The sequence below is a fragment of the Pristiophorus japonicus genome, chromosome 14 (genome assembly GCF_044704955.1).
Source record: "Pristiophorus japonicus isolate sPriJap1 chromosome 14, sPriJap1.hap1, whole genome shotgun sequence".
Taxonomy (NCBI): Eukaryota; Metazoa; Chordata; class Chondrichthyes; family Pristiophoridae; genus Pristiophorus; species Pristiophorus japonicus.
The window spans coordinates 160,745,016-160,762,640 of NC_091990.1; the positions used below are offsets into that span (position 1 = coordinate 160,745,016).

General features: G+C 44.0%; 1 protein-coding gene across 3 annotated transcripts in view; it reads left to right on the top strand.

Moving 5' to 3' along the window:
* Positions 1-100: 100 nt before the first annotated feature.
* Positions 101-17,625, top strand: part of e2f8 (E2F transcription factor 8) — a 34,007-nt gene continuing 16,482 nt past the window's right edge. The window contains exons 1-6 of one of the 3 annotated variants that reach the window (XM_070899727.1): positions 101-359; positions 3,730-3,837; positions 10,134-10,412; positions 10,585-10,741; positions 11,500-11,808; positions 15,578-15,739. In XM_070899727.1, coding sequence (XP_070755828.1) covers positions 333-359; positions 3,730-3,837; positions 10,134-10,412; positions 10,585-10,741; positions 11,500-11,808; positions 15,578-15,739 — 1,042 coding nt within the window. In that variant the 5' untranslated portion in view covers positions 101-332. Of the gene's footprint in view, positions 360-2,271; positions 2,447-2,773; positions 2,808-3,729; positions 3,838-10,133; positions 10,413-10,584; positions 10,742-11,499; positions 11,809-15,577; positions 15,740-17,625 lie in introns of those variants that run through there. The other 2 variants (XM_070899728.1, XM_070899729.1) reach the window with 2 other exon arrangements.

Genomic DNA, 17,625 nt, shown 5'->3' on the forward strand with positions numbered 1-17,625 from the left:
CGCGCAGGGATTGGTCAGAAAAAGTTTGTGCTGCTATCCTGATTGGCGGAGAAGTTTCCGGGGGCGGGGCCGGGGCTGGCGCGGGGTGGGTTTCCGTCAAATGGCAGCATCGGTAGAACTGTGCAAAGAATTAAGTTCAGTCCCTTTCAGTATTACAGATCCAGGACGTTCCCGGGTAATTTTAAGCAGCAGCATTTTGTGTGTGTGTATTTAAAAAAAAAATTAATTCACTGGACTGTTTAATGACAGAAAAAAATAACAAAATTCAATGGAATTGCTTCACTCGCTATGATCTTCCCCCCCACGCCCCCCCGACTCACACACCACAATGAATGATTGAGAGGAAAAAGGCTATTCGGGTAAGATATTGCAACAGCAACAAAAATTACAACTTTTGTTTAATGGCTTTGATTATATTGTATTAAGGCGGGTAAACTGCACATAATATATATGGGGGAGGGATGTCTTCCATTAATATGGTGCTCATTCGCATTTAAAATAATAAACATCCTTAAAATAACCTTTTTAGTTCCATTAACTGCAGATACTACATTTGTCTGATCATTGAGTGTCGGTGACTGAATACATGACCAAGATCAAGCAGAAAGTTCTGGAGATTCTGGCTCAGGCACCAAATCCGTTCCTTAAAGTTTTGCTGCAGCCTGATAACCGAGAGGTTTCCATTTCAGCGTATTTAAGTCATTCAACAACCGCAACTTGTGTTTATATAGCGCCTTTATTCACAGGAGTATTATGAGACCAAACAAATTTGACATAGAGCCACAAAAGGAGAAATTAGGGCAGGTGACCGAAAGCTTGGTTAAAGAGGTAGGTTTTAAGAAGTGTCTTGAAGGAGGAAAGAGGCGGAGAGGTTTAGGCAGGGAATTCCAGAGCTAATACCTTTTAAGCACGTTTGGCATTGGTATTATAAAAGCAGTTTTACACAGCCTAGGTCACTGACCTGAAAACGTTAACGCCTGTTTCTCTCCACAGATGCTGCCTGACCTGCTGAGTATTTTTCAGCATTTTCTGTTTCTATTTCAGATTTTCAGCTTTTTGTGCCAACATTGGTATTATTCATCAATGAGAAGGGGGGACGATGAAAAACACTTTTTTTTTGCACCGATCAACATGTACATTGTTGTTGTTGCAGTAAATGATTAACTATATTCTGTGAGATTCTGCTTTGGTGACAGTTGCACAACTTTCAGAGCCCCGGCTCTTGGCTGCATGACTAAATGTGTTTAAATACAAGGTCACAGTGGCTGCTGCCATTATATTTACCCCTCTAATTCACCATTAACCACCCCCCCAGCCCCTGGGGCGGGGATGGCTGCATGACTGGCATCCTGTGTTTAAATAGAAACTCACGGGTGCCTGCTGCCATCATATTGACCCATCTCGAGCCTTATTAACCCACTCCCTGGGGGGGGGGGGGGGGGGCTGCATGATTAAATGTGTTTATATGGAAGCTCACCGTGACTGCTGCTTTCATTTTTACCCTCAATCCACATGAAATTTCCCGCCTCGATCCCCCATGAAATTTCTCCCCTCAATCCCCATTAAATCCTCTCTTTCAATCCCCATGAAATGTCCTCCCTCAATCTCCATGAAATCCCCCCTCAATCCCCACTTTCAATCCCCATGAAATGTCCCCCCTCAATCTCCATGAAATCCCCCCTCAATCTCCAATAAATTTCCCCCCCTCAATCCCCACTTTCAATCTCCATGAAATCCCCCCTCAATCCCCACTTTCAATCCCCATGAAATGTCCCCCCTCAATCTCCATGAAATCCCCCCTCAATCTCCAATAAATTTCCCCCCCTCAATCCCCACTTTCAATCCCTATGAAATGTTCCCCCCAGTCCCCATTAACTCCCTGGGGGGGGGGGGGGGGGGGGGAGCGGCTGAAAATTCCTCCTCTATCCCCATCCTCCTGGGCATCTCTCCCTCTACCCCTCCGGCGGGGAGGCTGCTCACTGTGACGGGCCTTTCTGTCGATGGCCATCATGTTATATTGCGGTAGATTGTGTGTGTGTGTGAAGAAGGGGGCTCCTTCCCCCTCTCCTCCCCATGGGGTTCAGGCGGTGGATATTTTTTTTTTGGGGGGGGGGGGGGGGGATTTCAAACCCAACGGCGCGGGCTCGCACCCGCCGGCTCGCCCTCTCCTCCCGCGCGGGAAAAGCTGTTCAAACCCAGCCTTGCTAACCGCTCGCCCGCCGACTGCTGCTGCTCGCCCAACAACTTCTCCGCACCGGCCACCGCCCCTCCCCTTCCCCTTCCCCTTCCCCTTCCCCCGGCTTTTATAATTCGTGCTTTACTTCATTATAAACAGCCATCGGACGCCGGAGTCCCCGCCTTGGAGGAGCCGCGGCCCAACTCCCTCTCCATCTCCGCGAGAGGGAGGGGGATTAATTCATCGAGTCCTCGCCATTAACATTTTGAGGTATTTTCTTTTAAAATATGTATTTATTTAGTCGGTATTTAACCTCGATGCGCCGTTTTAGTCAGATGTACGCGGGCGCGGGAGGCTTTTTTTTTGCCGTTTACGCGCCAATTTCAAAAATACATCCTTTTTTTTTTAAAAAAAAGGCCTCACCTTGCCCCATCGAAGTCAACCGAACTTGGTGGCCCCGCCTCCTCTCCCCGCTCATTGGTCCTGTCCCGCCCAGTGTTTGGGCCGTCGCTCCGGGTAACGCGGCCGCGATTGGCTTCGCCCAATGCCAATCATGCTTTCCCCGCCAGGTGAAGTTTGACCCCGCCAAAGAGAGAGAGAGAGAAGAGAGAGAGACATCGTTGTGCTAGGGGTAGGGGGCTGAAAACACCTTGACAGCCTCGGCTGCGTTATGGTCATTCTCCCCAATTGGGCAGCTGCATTTAACCTTTTTTTAAAATGTGTTTTTCTTTTACAAACCTAACCTGACAACCAACAGATTATCCGGCCATAAGCAAATTTTGCTGGGGCTTGTGTGCATATTGGCTGCCGCGTTTCCTACGTGACAACAGTGACTAAAGTGAAAGGCGCTATATAAATGCAAATCTTTCTTTTATAATTCTGAACCAAGCGCGGGCCAGAAGGTTGCGGGTCCAAGTCCCACTCCAGAGATTTGAGCACAAAAATCTAGGCTGACACTCCAGTGCAGCACCGAGGGAGTGCTGCGCTGTCTGAGGTGCTGTCTTTCGGATGAGACGTTAAACCGAGGCCCCATCTGCTCTCTTGGGTGTACATTAAAAAAATCCCATGGCACTATTTCAAAGAAGAGCAGGGATGTTATCTCTGATGTCCTGGCCAATATTTATCCATCAATCAACATAGCAAAACAGATTATCTGGTCGTTATTACATTGCTGTTTGTGGGAGCTTGTTGTATGCAAATTGGCTGTTCCCTTCCTTACATTATAGCAGTGACTACATTTCAAAAGTACTTCATTGGTTGTAAAGTGCTTTGAGATGACATGAGGTCGTGAAAGGCACTATAAATGCAGGTCTTCCTTTTAGTTAATTTAATATATTTTCTACATCTATAAAAATTCTGTGGATTATTAATTTTTATTTTACAATTTGTTTTCATTTACCTCCCTTATAAGCACATTTTTGGTCTTGATGGAGATTGTTCTGTCTTGTTTTAAAAAAAAAAAAATCCGTATTTTAAATAGGGTCAGATGTTTGGATTAAGGTATCCTTTAACTTTGGAAAAAGTCTAACTGTTATTCCTGGCTTGATTTTTAGACAAACAAGATGACCAGCTTTTGTTTAAAACTGCAAAATCTGAGCGAAAGCTTGAATACTGCTGAAAGAAATGGAAAACCTGAAGATGTTACAGAAATCGACCAAAAGGTGAGTTGCTTGCAATTGCTATAAATTTGGCCAGTCCCCCTTTGCTGGGGAATTAATGTGCTGAGGTATTGGGTATTGTGCGCATTTCTCAGACTGCTGATGATCTTGTGGGGCAAGAGTTACTGTGACAGGTAGAGAAGCTGAAGACCTGGTCTTAATGTCTCTCTGTTAACTTCTTTACACTTGTTTCAGTGAAATTTGTCACTTTTGAAGCAGCGCATCTTAACCACTTAGTATATTTCACAGGTGACAGTAGCCCAATGATGGTTCAATCCTTACCCAGTCTGGTCAGTGTGAGCTGTATATGCAACCAAGACTCCAGGATGGTATGTTGCCTCCCTGGTGCAAGGGTCAAGGATGTCTCGGAGCGGGTGCAGGACATTCTGAAAAGGGAGGGTGAACAGCCAGTTGTCGTGGTGCACATTGGTACCAACGATATAGATAAAAAAACGGGATGAGGTCCTACGAGACGAGTTTAAGGAGCTAGGAGCTAAATTTAAAAAGTAGGACCTCAAAGGTAGTAATCTCGGGATTGCTACCACTGCCACGTGCTAGTCAGAGTAGGAATCGCAGGATAGCTCGGATGAATACGTGGCTTGAGCAATGATGCAGCATTGAAATTCCTGGGGCATTGGAACTGGTTCTGGGGGAAGTGGGATCAGTACAAACCGGACTGTCTGCACCGAGGCAGGACTGGAACCAATGTCCTCGGAGGAGTGTTTGCTAGTGCTGTTGGGGAGGAGTTAAACTAATATGGCAGGGGGATGGGAACCAATGCAGGGCGACAGAGGGAAACAAAATGGAGACAGAAGCAAAAGACAGAAAGGCGATGAGTAAAAGTGGAGGGCAGAGAAACCCAAGGCAAAAACAAAAATGGCCACTTTGCAGCAAAATTCTAAAGGGTCTAAGTGTGTTAAAAAGGCAAGCCTGAAGGCTCTGCCTCAATGCGAGGAGTATTCAGAATAAGGTGGACGAATTAACTGTGCAGATAGCAGTTAATGGATACGATGTGGTTGGCATCACGGAGACATGGCTCCAAGGCTGGGAACTCAACATGCAAGGGTATTCAACATTTAGGAAGGATAGACAGAAAGGAAAAGGAGGCGGGGTGGCGTTGCTGGTTAAAGAGGAAATTAATGCAATTGTAAGGAAAGACATTAGCTTGGATGATGTGGAATCGGTATGGGTGGAGCTACGGAATACCAAGGGGCAGAAAACGCTAGTGGGAGTTGTGTACAGACCTCCAAACAGTAGTAGTGATATTGGGGATGGCATCAAACAGGAAATTAGGGGTGCATGCAATAAAGGTGTAGCAGTTATCATGGGTGACTTTAATATGCATATGGATTGGGCTAACCAAACCGGAAACGATACGGTGGAGGAGGATTTCCTGGAGTGCATAAGGGATGGTTTTCTAGACCAATATGTCGAGGAACCAACAAGGGGGGGGAGGCCATCTTAGACTGGGTGTTGTGTAATGAGAGAGGATTAATTAGCAATCTCGTTGTGCAAGGCCCCTTGGGAAAGAGTGACCATAATATGGTGGAATTCTACGTTCAGATGGAGAAGGAAACCGTTAATTCAGAGACCATGGTCCAGAACTTAAAGAAGGGTAACTTTGAAGGTATGAGGTGTGAATTGGCTAGGATAGATTGGCGAATGATACTTAAGGGGTTGACAGTGGATGGGCAATGGCAGACATTTAGAGACCGCATGGATGAACTACAACAATTGTACATCCCTGTCTGGCGTAAAAATAAAAAAGGGAAGGTGGCTCAACCGTGGCTATCAAGGGAAGTCAGGGATAGTATTAAAGCCAAGAAAGTGGCATACAAATTGGCCAGAAATAGCGGCGAACCCGGGGACTGGGAGAAATTTAGAACTCCGCAAAGGAGGAGAAAGGGTTTGATTAGGGCAGGGAAAATAGAGTACGAGAGGAAGCTTGCAGGGAACATTAAAATGGACTGCAAAAGCCTCAATAGATATGTAAAGAGAAAAAGGTTAGTAAAGACAAACGTAGGTCCACTGCAGTCAGAATCAGGGGAACAAAGAAATGGCAGACCAATTGAACAAGTACTTTGGTTCGGTATTCATTAAGGAGGACACAAACAACCTTCCGGATATAAAAGGGGTCAGAGGGTCTAGTAAGAAGGAGGAACTGAGGGAAATCCTTATTAGTCGGGAAATTGATGGGATTGAAGGCCGATAAACCCCCAGGGCCTGATGGTCTGCATCCCAGAGTACTTAAGGAGGTGGCCTTGGAAATAGCGGATGCATTGACAGTCATTTTCCAACATTCCATCGACTCTGGATCAGTTCCTATGGAGTGGAGGGTAGCCAATGTAACCCCACTTTTTAAAAAAGGAGGGAGAGAGAAAACAGGGAATTATAGACCGGTCAGTCTGACATCGGTAGTGGGTAAAATGATGGAATCAATTATTAAGGATGTCATAGCAGCGCATTTGGAAAGAGGTGACATGATAGGTCCAAGTCAGCATGGATTTGTGAAAGGGAAATCATGCTTGACAAATCTTCTGGAATTTTTTGAGGATGTTTCCAGTAGAGTGGACATGGGAGAACCAGTTGATGTGGTGTATTTGGACTTTCAGGAGGCTTTCGACAAGGTCCCACACAAGAGATTAATGTGCAAAGTTAAAGCACATGGGATTGGGGGTAGTGTGCTGACATGGATTGAGCACTGGTTGTCAGACAGGAAGCAAAGAGTAGGAGTAAATGGGTACTTTTCAGAATGCAGGCAGTGACTAATGGGGTACCGCAAGGATCTGTGCTGGGGCCCCAGCTGTTTACATTGTACATTAATAGTTTAGACGAGGGGATTAAATGTAGTATCTCCAAATTTGCGGATGACACTAAGTTGGGTGGCAGTGTGAGCTGCGAGGAGGATGCTATGAGGCTGCAGAGTGACTTGGATAGGTTAGGTGAGTGGGCAAATGCATGGCAGATGAAGTATAATGTGGATAAATGTGAGGTTATCCACTTTGGTGGTAAAAACAGAGAGACAGACTATTATCTGAATGGTGACAGATTAGGAAAAGGGGAGGTGCAACGAGACCTGGGTGTCATGGTACATCAGTCACTGAAGGTTGGCATGCAGGTACAGCAGGCGGTTAAGAAAGCAAATGGCATGCTGGCCTTCATAGCAAGGGGATTTGAGTACAGGGGCAGGGAGGTGTTACTACAGTTGTACTGGGCCTTGGTGAGGCCACACCTGGAGTATTGTGTACAGTTTTGGTCTCCTAGCTTGAGGAAGGACATTCTTGCTCTTGAGGGAGTGCAGCGAAGGTTCACCAGACTGATTCCCGGGATGGCAGGACTGACATATCAAGAAAGACTGGATCAAGTGGGCTTGTATTCACTGGAGTTCAGAAGAATGAGAGGGAATCTCATAGAAACGTTTAAAATTCTGATGGGTTTAGACAGGTTGGATGCAGGAAGAATGTTCCCAATGTTGGGGAAGTCCAGAACCAGGGGTCACAGTCTAAGGATAAGGGGTAAGCCATTTAGGACCGAGATGAGGAGAAACTTCTTCACCCAGAAAATGGTGAACCTGTGGAATTCTCTACCACAGAAAGTTGTTGAGGCCAATTCACTAAATATATTCAAGAAGGAGTTGGATGTAATCCTTACTACTAGGGGGATCAAGGGGTATGGCGAGAAAGCAGAAATGGGGTACTGAAGTTGCATGTTCATCCATGAACCCATTGAATGGCGGTGCAGGCCCGAAGGGCCGAATGGCCTACTCCTGCACCTATTTTCTATGTTTCTATGTGTGGCTGAGAGCACATAAGAAATCGGAGCGGGAGTCGGCCATTTGGCCATTTAAAGCTTGCTCAGCCATTCAATAAGATCATGGCTGATCTTCTATCTCACCTTCCCGCATTATCCCTTGATTCCCTTGGTCTGTCTTGAATATACTCAACGACTTGAATATACTCAGCTCTCTGAGTTAGAGAATTCCAAAGATTCACCACCCTCTGAATAAATACATTTCTCCTCATCTCAGTCCTAAATGGCCAACCCCTTATTCTGAGACTGTTGCCCCTAGTTCTCGCTTTCCCCAGCCAGGGGAAACATACACTCACCATCTACCCTGTCGAGCCTTTTGAAACATAAAATTCTTAATGAGATCACGTCTCATTCTTCTAAGCTCTAAGGAATATCGGCCTAGTCTACACCATCTCTCCTTCTGAGACAATCCCCACATCCAAAGAATCAGGCAAGTGAACCTTTGTTGCACTCCCTCTCAGGCAAATATATCCTTCCTTGGGTAAGGAGACCAAAACTACACAGTATTCCAGATGTGGTCTCATCAAAGCCCTATATAATTGTAGCAAGACTTCTTTTACTCTTGTACTCCAATCCCTCTGTAACAAAGGCTAACATACCATTTCCTAATTGCTAATTCCTAATAAGAACACCATAGCTGAGATGCAGTCTGTGTACACATGTGCTTCCAGTGATCACTGGATAACCAACAACAGTGGGGATTATGAATGTTTGCACCCTATTTTGGCATGGAATAGAATAATGCAGCACAAGGAGGAGGCCATTGTGCTTGTACAGGCTCTTGAAAAAGCTATCCAATTAGTCCTACTTTCCAGCTCTTTCACCATAGCCTTGCATTGCTAAAGCTAATTATACAGTTGTACCTCTCCAGTTCTGAACTCTTTTTAGTCCGGAAACATCTCTGGTCTTTCATCAGTCCCGGTGTGGGTGGCGCTGTTCGTTGAGGTAAGCGGGCCGAGAAAGGGGAGTGTTAGCGGCTGACTGAAGACGTCGAAGCTGGGCCTGACCCCAGGCCCTCTCTCTCCTTGCCGCGGCTGAGCGGGAGGCTCTGGGCCTGGTCGGGGGCTTGTGGCTTAGCTCTCTCTCTCCCTGCCCGGCGCTTCTCCCGACTTCTGGACGACTAAATGCGGCGCAGTAGGCTTCTGCGCAGCGCATGTGCAGAACACGTCCGGGTTGTTGTCAACAGCGTTGACACAGGGTGACCTCCTGTGGTTCGGAAAATTCTCTGGTCTGGCCCGGTCAGATCCCAAGGGTGCGGGACTGGAGAGGTACAACCTGTAGTATAATACTCTGGATGAGATTGGCTGGTTGGTACAGGACAAGTTTCAAACTGGGGCCTTTTAATATCGCAACAATGATGTATGGATGAAGACTGTATTTATTTTGGTGGGGACAGATATAGCTACTCTTTTTGTTTTAAAAAGAGTACAATCATTTAAAAGTATTTGCAAACCATATTGCTTCTTTACAACACACCAGATCAATGTGAATTGTAGTACAAGTATAACATCTCAAATCCGGCTGTCCGAAAACCGGACCTTTTTGAGAAAATCCCATTTGATATTCAGTAAAATAAAATCCGGAATTATTGTCCAAAAACTGTCAGGCTGGACTAGTTATCGGCTTCGCTGCTATGTTTTAAATGGCGTCCGATTGGTCCCAGCCTTGCCGAATGACCCCCGACCCGACCTGATCCATGCCACCATTAGTACTTTCTTTGTCTCGGTAGCGTTATCGCAGTTTCCCTGCACCCCGCTGCCACCGCCTGTTCCTCCTCTTCCACCCCCAGCTCCCGAATCTTCTCTCCGCCTCCTGCCATCATTACCCGACTGGCAGCACTGCACAAGAGCGAGACCCGCACCTGCGCACCAGGCCCCCGCAGCATTGATGGGGCCTATTCTAACTCACGGCGTGTTCTGGGTAAAAAGAGTCGCCATTGTCTTCAATATTTATCGTGTCCAAAATCTGGAAAAATCCAAAAACCGGCACGGTCTCGGTCCCAAGTTTGCCGGATTTGAGACGTTGTACCTGTGTCAACTCAATACAATATGATGGAAAGACGCGACTACTGCCAATGAAATAAAGTCATTGCGTGTGTAATTCCAGTGGTATTTTTGGGTTGTTCTCGCTGGAATTCGTACAGATTGGTGAGAGAGAAAGGAGGGGAGGGGGTGGGGAAAAGAGATCGCTGTTGCCAAACTGAACCGCGTCAGGAAAAGAAAATAAAATGTAAAGTTGATTTGTGTTTCAATAGGCTTATGAAAGTTAACATTTATGTGCTGCCAAACTGAGCTGAAAATAAAATAAAAATTAGAAGTTTAAAAGTTGTTGGTGTTTCTATCAACTATGGTATTTCTGTCGACTTATGAAAGTTGACATTTATGTGCAGAATGCTTCTGTGCAAGCTTCCGGTTCATTGGCAGTAGTCACTGATGATGGAAACGATGCATGATCCCATAAAAATTTGATTTTTCTGTCTTTCAAAACAGGAAAATATATTTTTAGAACCACATAAAAAAGCCACAAAGACTCCACTGAAGCAACAGTCCTCTACCTCACATTCAGTATTGGGAGGAATTCGACCAGACTTGGGAACGATGACCACTCCAACAAAGCTTCAGGAATCCCCTGTTGGAGAGCCGTGGACCCCTACCGCTAATTTGAAAATGTTAATCAGTGCTGCTAGTCCGGAGATCAGGAGCAGGGAAAAGAAGAAGGAGTTGCTGGTGGATGACGACCATATTATGGAGGCAAATGAGAATTTACAGGTACAGTAACTATTCAGAAGTTTTAATTGTAGTTCATAAGCAGGACTATGTAATATGGAATAGTTGAAAAGTGTAAAATTTGGATTGGAAAACGATACATAATTTAAAAAAAAAATTATAAATTCTCAGTGACAAGAAAATGAGGCAAAATACGTTTGTATTTGAATTTCAGGACCAGTTAACTGGGGAAGAATTTGAGAAATTTCATCCAAGTCGCAAAGAGAAGAGTCTGGGTCTGTTGTGCTACAGGTTCTTGGCACGGTATCCTAACTATCCCAACCCCGCAGTGAACAACGATATATGCTTGGATGAAGTAGCGGCAGAATTGAGTGAGTTGACGCACATATCTTATACCAAGTATATATGCTGTATGGAGATATAGGGCCCATTGTTAAGGGGAGCTTGAAAAGTTATGACATTTACTTTTGAATAGTCTCAGATCTAAAGTATTTTGGGACTTTCACTACTGAAATACCAGTTAATTCAATGCAAATTTCCTGGTGGTCTTGTTTCTGAAATATCGTGGCAATTAGATTTTCAGTTACTGTGTTATTTGAATATGGGCACAATATGTTGAGGTACCTCAATTTGTTTGTAGTATCTGCATTATAACGTTATTAAAAATAACTAACACAGAGCTACAGGAGTGTTGCTTGACTCAACTTTCCTTCCTGTGGCTTGATCGTGTTGGGCCAGGAAAGGACACAGACTAACCAATAACTAGACTTCCCACTTTGAGTGCTGTAGTATGCACATGTGGATACTCGACAATAACATGATCAGACTCAATGGTCAACCTTCACTACTTGGACTTGCATATGAATAAAGACCACTTGGGCAATGTAACAGGGTAGCTGGGAACCATGGATCTGTGCACAAGATCAGTTGTAATATGCAGGAGAGAAGAGTAAATTGAGATGCAGAAGAGAAAATTGAATTAAACTACATTCTATTTGCATTATCTGTGAAACTTGATATTCATTTTTTTTATATGCATATAATGAATGCAGAAGGATCAAAGTACGAATCTTCTGCCAGAAATGGTATACTTGATCACTTAACAGAATTGTACTTCCTCCTTCACTAGATGTTGAACGTAGGCGTATCTATGATATCGTGAATGTTCTAGAAAGCTTGCATATGGTCAGTCGCCTTGCGAAGAACCGGTACACGTGGCATGGCCGCCACAATCTCACTCACACACTGGGAACATTGAAGAATGTTGGTGAAGATCAGAAATATGCAGAACAGATGTTGCACATTAAGAAGAGGGGATTTGAATTACATGAAAGCTATATAAAAGAACCACTACGAGAGCAAAATTTGGCCAGTAACAGTGAGGTGAAGCCCAAGGAGATGTACTTTGTGGAACTCCCTGGAATGGAATTTAGAGCAGGTATACAAGTGTTCAGGTTTGTTTCTGTAGTTACATCAGTTGTTAATCATAGAATGGTTACAGCACAGGATGGAGGCCATTCGGCCCGTCGAGCCCGCACCAGCTCTGTGCAAGAGCTCTTCGGCTAGTCCCGCTCCACCGCCGTTTCCCTGTAGCCCTGTAAATTGTTTATCCAATTCCCTTTTGAAAGCCACTATTGAATCTGCCTCCACCGCCCTTTCAGTCAATGCATTCCAGATCATAACCACTTGCTGTATGAAAACGTTTTTCCTCATGTCGCCTTTGTTTTTTTTGCCGATCACCTTAAATCCGTGTCTTCTGGTTCTTGACCCTTCTGCCAGTTGGAACAGTTTCTCTCTAACTACTCTGTCTAGACCCCTCATGATTTTGAACACCTCTATCAAATCACCTCTCAACCTTCTCTGCTCCAAGAAGAACAACCCCAGCTTCTCCAGTCTATCTATGTAACTGAAGTCCCTCATCCCTGGAACCATTTTCGTAAATCTTTTCTTCACCCTCTCTATGGCCTTTGAATCCTTCCTAAAGTGCAGTGCCCGACACAATACTCCAGTTGTGGCCAAACCAATGTTTTATAAAGGTTCATTATAACTTCCTTGCTTTTGTACTCTATGCCTCTATCTATGAAGCCCAGGATCCTGTATGCTTCTTTACCAGCTTTCTCAACCTGCCCTGCTACCTTCAACGATTTGTGCACATATACCCCTGGTCTCTCTGTTTATGCACCTCTTTAGGATTATACCCTTTAGTTTATATTGCCTCTCCTCGTTCTTCCTATCAAAATGTGTCACTTCACACCTTTCTGCGTTAAAGTTCGTCTGCCACGTGTGTGCTCATTTCAGCAGTCTATCTGTCTTTAAGTCTATCACTATCCTCCCCACTGTTCACTTACTTCCGAGTTTTGTGTCCTCTGCAAATTTTGAAATTGTGCCCTGTACACCCAAGTCATTAATATACATTAAGAAAAGCAGTGGTCCTAGAATACAACCTCTGGGTAACACCATTGTTTACCTTCCTCCAGTCTGGGAAAAAAAACTGTTCACCACTACTCTGTTTCCTGTCACTTAGCCAATTTCATATCCATGTTGCCACTGTCCCTTTTATTCCATGGGCTTCAACTTTGCTGGCAAACCTATTATGTGGCACTTTATCAAACGCCTTTTGGAAATCTATGTACACCACATCAACTGCATTGCCCTCATCAACCCGTTGTTACCTCATCAAAAAACTCAGATCAAGTTAGTTAAACACGATTTGCCTTTAACATCATTGCTGGCTTTCCTTAATCAATCCATATTGTCCAAGTGACTGTTAATTTTATCCCTGATTATTGTATCTAAAAGCTTACCCACTACCGAGGTTAAACTGACTGGCCTGTAGTTGCTGGGTTTATCCTTGCACCCTTTTTTGAACAAGAGTAACACTTGCAATTCTCCAGTCCTCTGGCACAACTCCTATATCTAAGGGAGCGTCGAAGATTATGGCCAGTGCCTCTGCGATTTACACCTTAACTTCCCTCAGCACCCTGGGATGCATTCCATCCGGTCCTGGTGACTTATCTATTTTAAGTACAGCCAGCCTTTCTAGTACAGGTAACTCTCGCTTTATCTGTACATGGATCTAATGGAGAACCCGCTGCAATGGCAGTTTTAAATCATTGGGGGGGGATCCTTGGAATAGATGAAGTTCCGATACACATGATAGTGTCCCGTGTACAGCTGCACCGAGATAGACATTTCGCTGTTTTTCTAATCTCAGCACCGGATAACAAGCTGATCACAAGTGCAACAGAAAGCAACGCAAAGCTCCTGTCCAAACTACTCATTTTTGGTCTTTAATGCGCTCTTACACACGACAATGAAACCCACCCCACACACAGTCCTGCGCTGACCACTTTCTGCACCGTCCGTTGTTTGCACGAAAGCACTGCAGCCCTGGATACAATGAATTATTTATTGAATGTTCCCACTCCAGCGAATTTAAAAATATCCGCTTCCAACACAATAGGGTTCACCGTGTCCTTGCCTGCGGTTTTACCTTTCTCTCCACATGAAAGACCGTAGATCAAATTTGGGACCCAAACATTCTCGCCAAGTACTGAACAGTCAAATTACAGGGGCATTTCAAAATAAAACATAACTAATGTCAGCTCTGAGATGTGCACTCGCCCTAGCGGCAAAATAGTTTACCCGAAATAGCCTGATCCCCGAGGGACCCGGATAATCGAGAGTTGCCTGTACTTCCTCTATCAATTATTATCCCATCCAGTATCCACACTACCTCCTCTTTCACTATGACTTTGGCAGCATCTTCTTCCTGGAATACCGAAACAAAGTACTCATTTAGTACCTTAGTGATGCCCTCTGCCTCCATGCGTAGGTCTCCTTTTTGGTCCCTAATCGGCCCTACCCCTCCTCTTACTACCTGTTTACTATTTATATGGCTATAGAAGACTTGAACTCCCTTTTATGTTAGCTGCCAATCTATTCTCGTACTCTCTCTTTGCCCCTCATTTTCTTATTCACTTTCTATATTCATCCTGATTCTCACGTATTCTGAACCTGACATAGTACATCAATATTGAAATAAATATTTGACTGCTTCAAACTTGCTTCTGCCATTTTGTTCCACCCCATCTCAATTCCTCAAAAATACTCCACTCCAGACGCAGCGGCCAATTTATACACAATGTCCCACAAACAGCAAACCAGTTAATTGACCATTTTAGTGGCGTTGAAGGATGGACGTTGGCCAGAACAATTGAAGGACTCTCTTCTTCGAATGGTACTATGCAATTCTTTTTGCATCCAACTGGACAGGCAGATAGGGTCTCAGTTAAAGTCTCATTCAAACGATGACACTTCCAATGATTCAGAACTCCTTCGATACTGCAATGAAGTCAATGAAGTATTGGCCTATATTTTGTGCTCCAGTCCTGTAGTGCAACTTGAAGCCACAGTCCTTTGACTTGGAGATGAGCTTACTCAGCCAAGCTGCCAGATTAAAATATTCTTATTTATCCTCCCCAACCAACCAATTGGTGCTCATTTCCAGTTGGAAGTAAGTGCATTGGCTGCAGTGGCTGTCTCCTTAAAAGATGCACTGCTGGAGTTCCTTAACAACTGTCCAGGATGATATTTTGTCTCGATTTAAAAACTGGTATATGTGACTTGGCCAACAATATTTCAAATGAAGACGATAGCAACATTACTAGTAATTTTTATCCTTTTTTTACAAAGGGTTTTGATCGAGTAAATAGGTAAAACTGGCAGGAGGGTTAGTAACCAGAGGACACAGATTTAAGATAATTGGCAAAAGAACCAGAGGGCAGATGATGTTTTTTTTGCACTACGTTTTATAAATGCATTGAGTCATTATGATCTGGAATGCACTGCCCGAAAGGGTGGTGGAAGCCAATTGAAGAGCAACTTTCAAAAGGGAATTGGTCTTATACTTAAGAGGGGAAAAATGTAGGGCTGTGGGGAAAGAGCAGGGGAGTAGGACTAATTAGATACCTCTTTCACAGGCACGACGGGCCGAATGGCATCCTGTGCTGTACGATTATACTTTAAATTGCATGGGAAAAATATGGAAAACTTTTAAGAACTAGTATCACTGATAGCCAGAAATATTATATTCGGTTACTGTGATTCAGTGACAAAGTATCAAATCAGAAGTGTGGAATTTGGGGCCATCTATTTATACAGAGTTTTCCAAATTGCAATTAATATATTTATTTCTCCATCTGCAGCCTCAGTAAATGGGCGGAAAGACAAATCCCTGAGAGTAATGAGTCAGAAATTTGTCATGCTGTTCCTGGTATCAAAGCCCCGAGTGGTTAGTCTTGACACTGCTGCTAAAATCCTAATCGGTGATGACCAGAAGGTGGATCTAGATCACAGCAAGTTTAAGAGTAAGTGAAGTGCTTTATATATTTTAAACTGCCCATTTTAATTACTATAATAGCAACAAAAATTATCACATAAGCTATAACACTTATTTAAGTGAAAGCATGAATTCTTCATTTATCCTTGTATAGACATGTAATTCCCCTGCATAGGATTACAAAGAATATACGGCACAGACACAGGACATTCAGCCGAACCAGTCCATGCCAGCGTTTGTTCCACTCGAGCCTCCTTCCAGCCTTCCTCATCTAACTCTTATCAGAATAACCACCATTCCCTTCTTCCTCACATGCTTGTCTAGCTTTGCTATTCGCCTCAACTACTCCCTGTGGTAGCACATTCCACTCTCTGGGTAAAGAAGTTTCTTCTGAATTTCCTTTGATTCCTTAGTGACTATCTTATATTGATTGGCTCTGGATTTGCTGTTCCCCACAAGTGGAAACACTCTTTGTATCTACTCTATCAAAACTTTTCACAATTTTAAAGACCTATTGGGTCACGCCACAGCATTCTTTTTTCAAGAGAACTTTCCTGATGGGTATAACCTTGCATTACTGGTATCATCCTTGTAAATCTTTTTTGCACTCTCTCTGGTGCCCCTCTATCCTGTTTATAATATGGCAACCAGAATTGCACCCAGTACTCCCAAGTGTGGTCTAACCAAGGTTCGATACAAGATTAGCATAACTTCCTCTACTTTTAAATTCTATCTCTAGAAATAAACCCTAGTGCTTGGTTTGCTTTCTTTGTGGCTTTGTTAACCTCAAACTGCTGCTGCTCAGTTTGCCATCAGGGGGCATGCCACAGTGGTTTGTGTCTTTTTAAAAAAAAACGGATTAAATTCTTCTCCACTTCCAACTGTAAGACATTTTACTTTGGAAGGCAAAAGTGATGTTGCAATTTTTGTGACAAACTTAAATATCTTCATCTTCTTCCACCCTTTCTACACAGTGTTCCAAGACATTGGCCCTGAAATTCCGATGTCCCGGGTCCGTATGACATTTCTACGGACCCGGGAAGGCATCGGAAAAGCCGGTTTTCAGCGTGCAGTGCGCATGCACCGAAAACCGGCTTTTCCGATCTGTCAAGTTTCTGGCTTGACAGATCCTCCGTGTCGCGGGAGCGAGGACACGTGCAGGGCAAGATTTCCGATATTTACGAATATCTTGGCCTGCAAATGTCCTTTAAAACCTTGCGCTTGAAAAAGCAGGCGTATAGCCTACTTTTACAGGCCTAAGTGTTTAAAAAATACACAAACATTTTTTTTTAAAGTTATAAAAACATTTTATTGTTTAAAAACCCTCCCCACTACGGTAAGTTAATTTTAAGGCTTAATTACAAAAAAAAATGTTTTAAGTCGGTAAAAAAAAAATGTTTTATGACAACTTTCATTTAAATGAATGTTAAATATGTAGTTTATTTTTTATTGTGTTTTGGGTACTTGGGGGTGGGTTCTCATTCATAGTTATAGGACTTACGGAACTCCTCTCACTATGAATGAGAATCTATACTGGCTGCTGTCTCCAGCTCCCGGCCTGCGCATGTCCCTACATGCACGCGCTGCGTCGCACAGTCACGCAAGGCCTCAGGCTCGGAAGTTCCAATGGGCGCAGCAGCAACGGGTAAGTGCGCAAATTTTATCTCTTTTTCTGTCGTTTGCCTGTGGGAAGAGCTCGACCGGAATTTAAGGGCCAATAACTCGAGGGTAAGCGTTGCATAAGGCTGACCTCAAAGACTCTGTATCAAGGTTCCAAAGGAGGTGGATACATTAAGATATATTTTGAAGCCAATAGCTTTGTAAACATTTCCCACCAATTTTTGGTGCCAAGCTTTTTCTTCCTCATGAAGACATTGGGCCAAACATTGTGGTCGGAGGCTTCCGCCCGGAAAA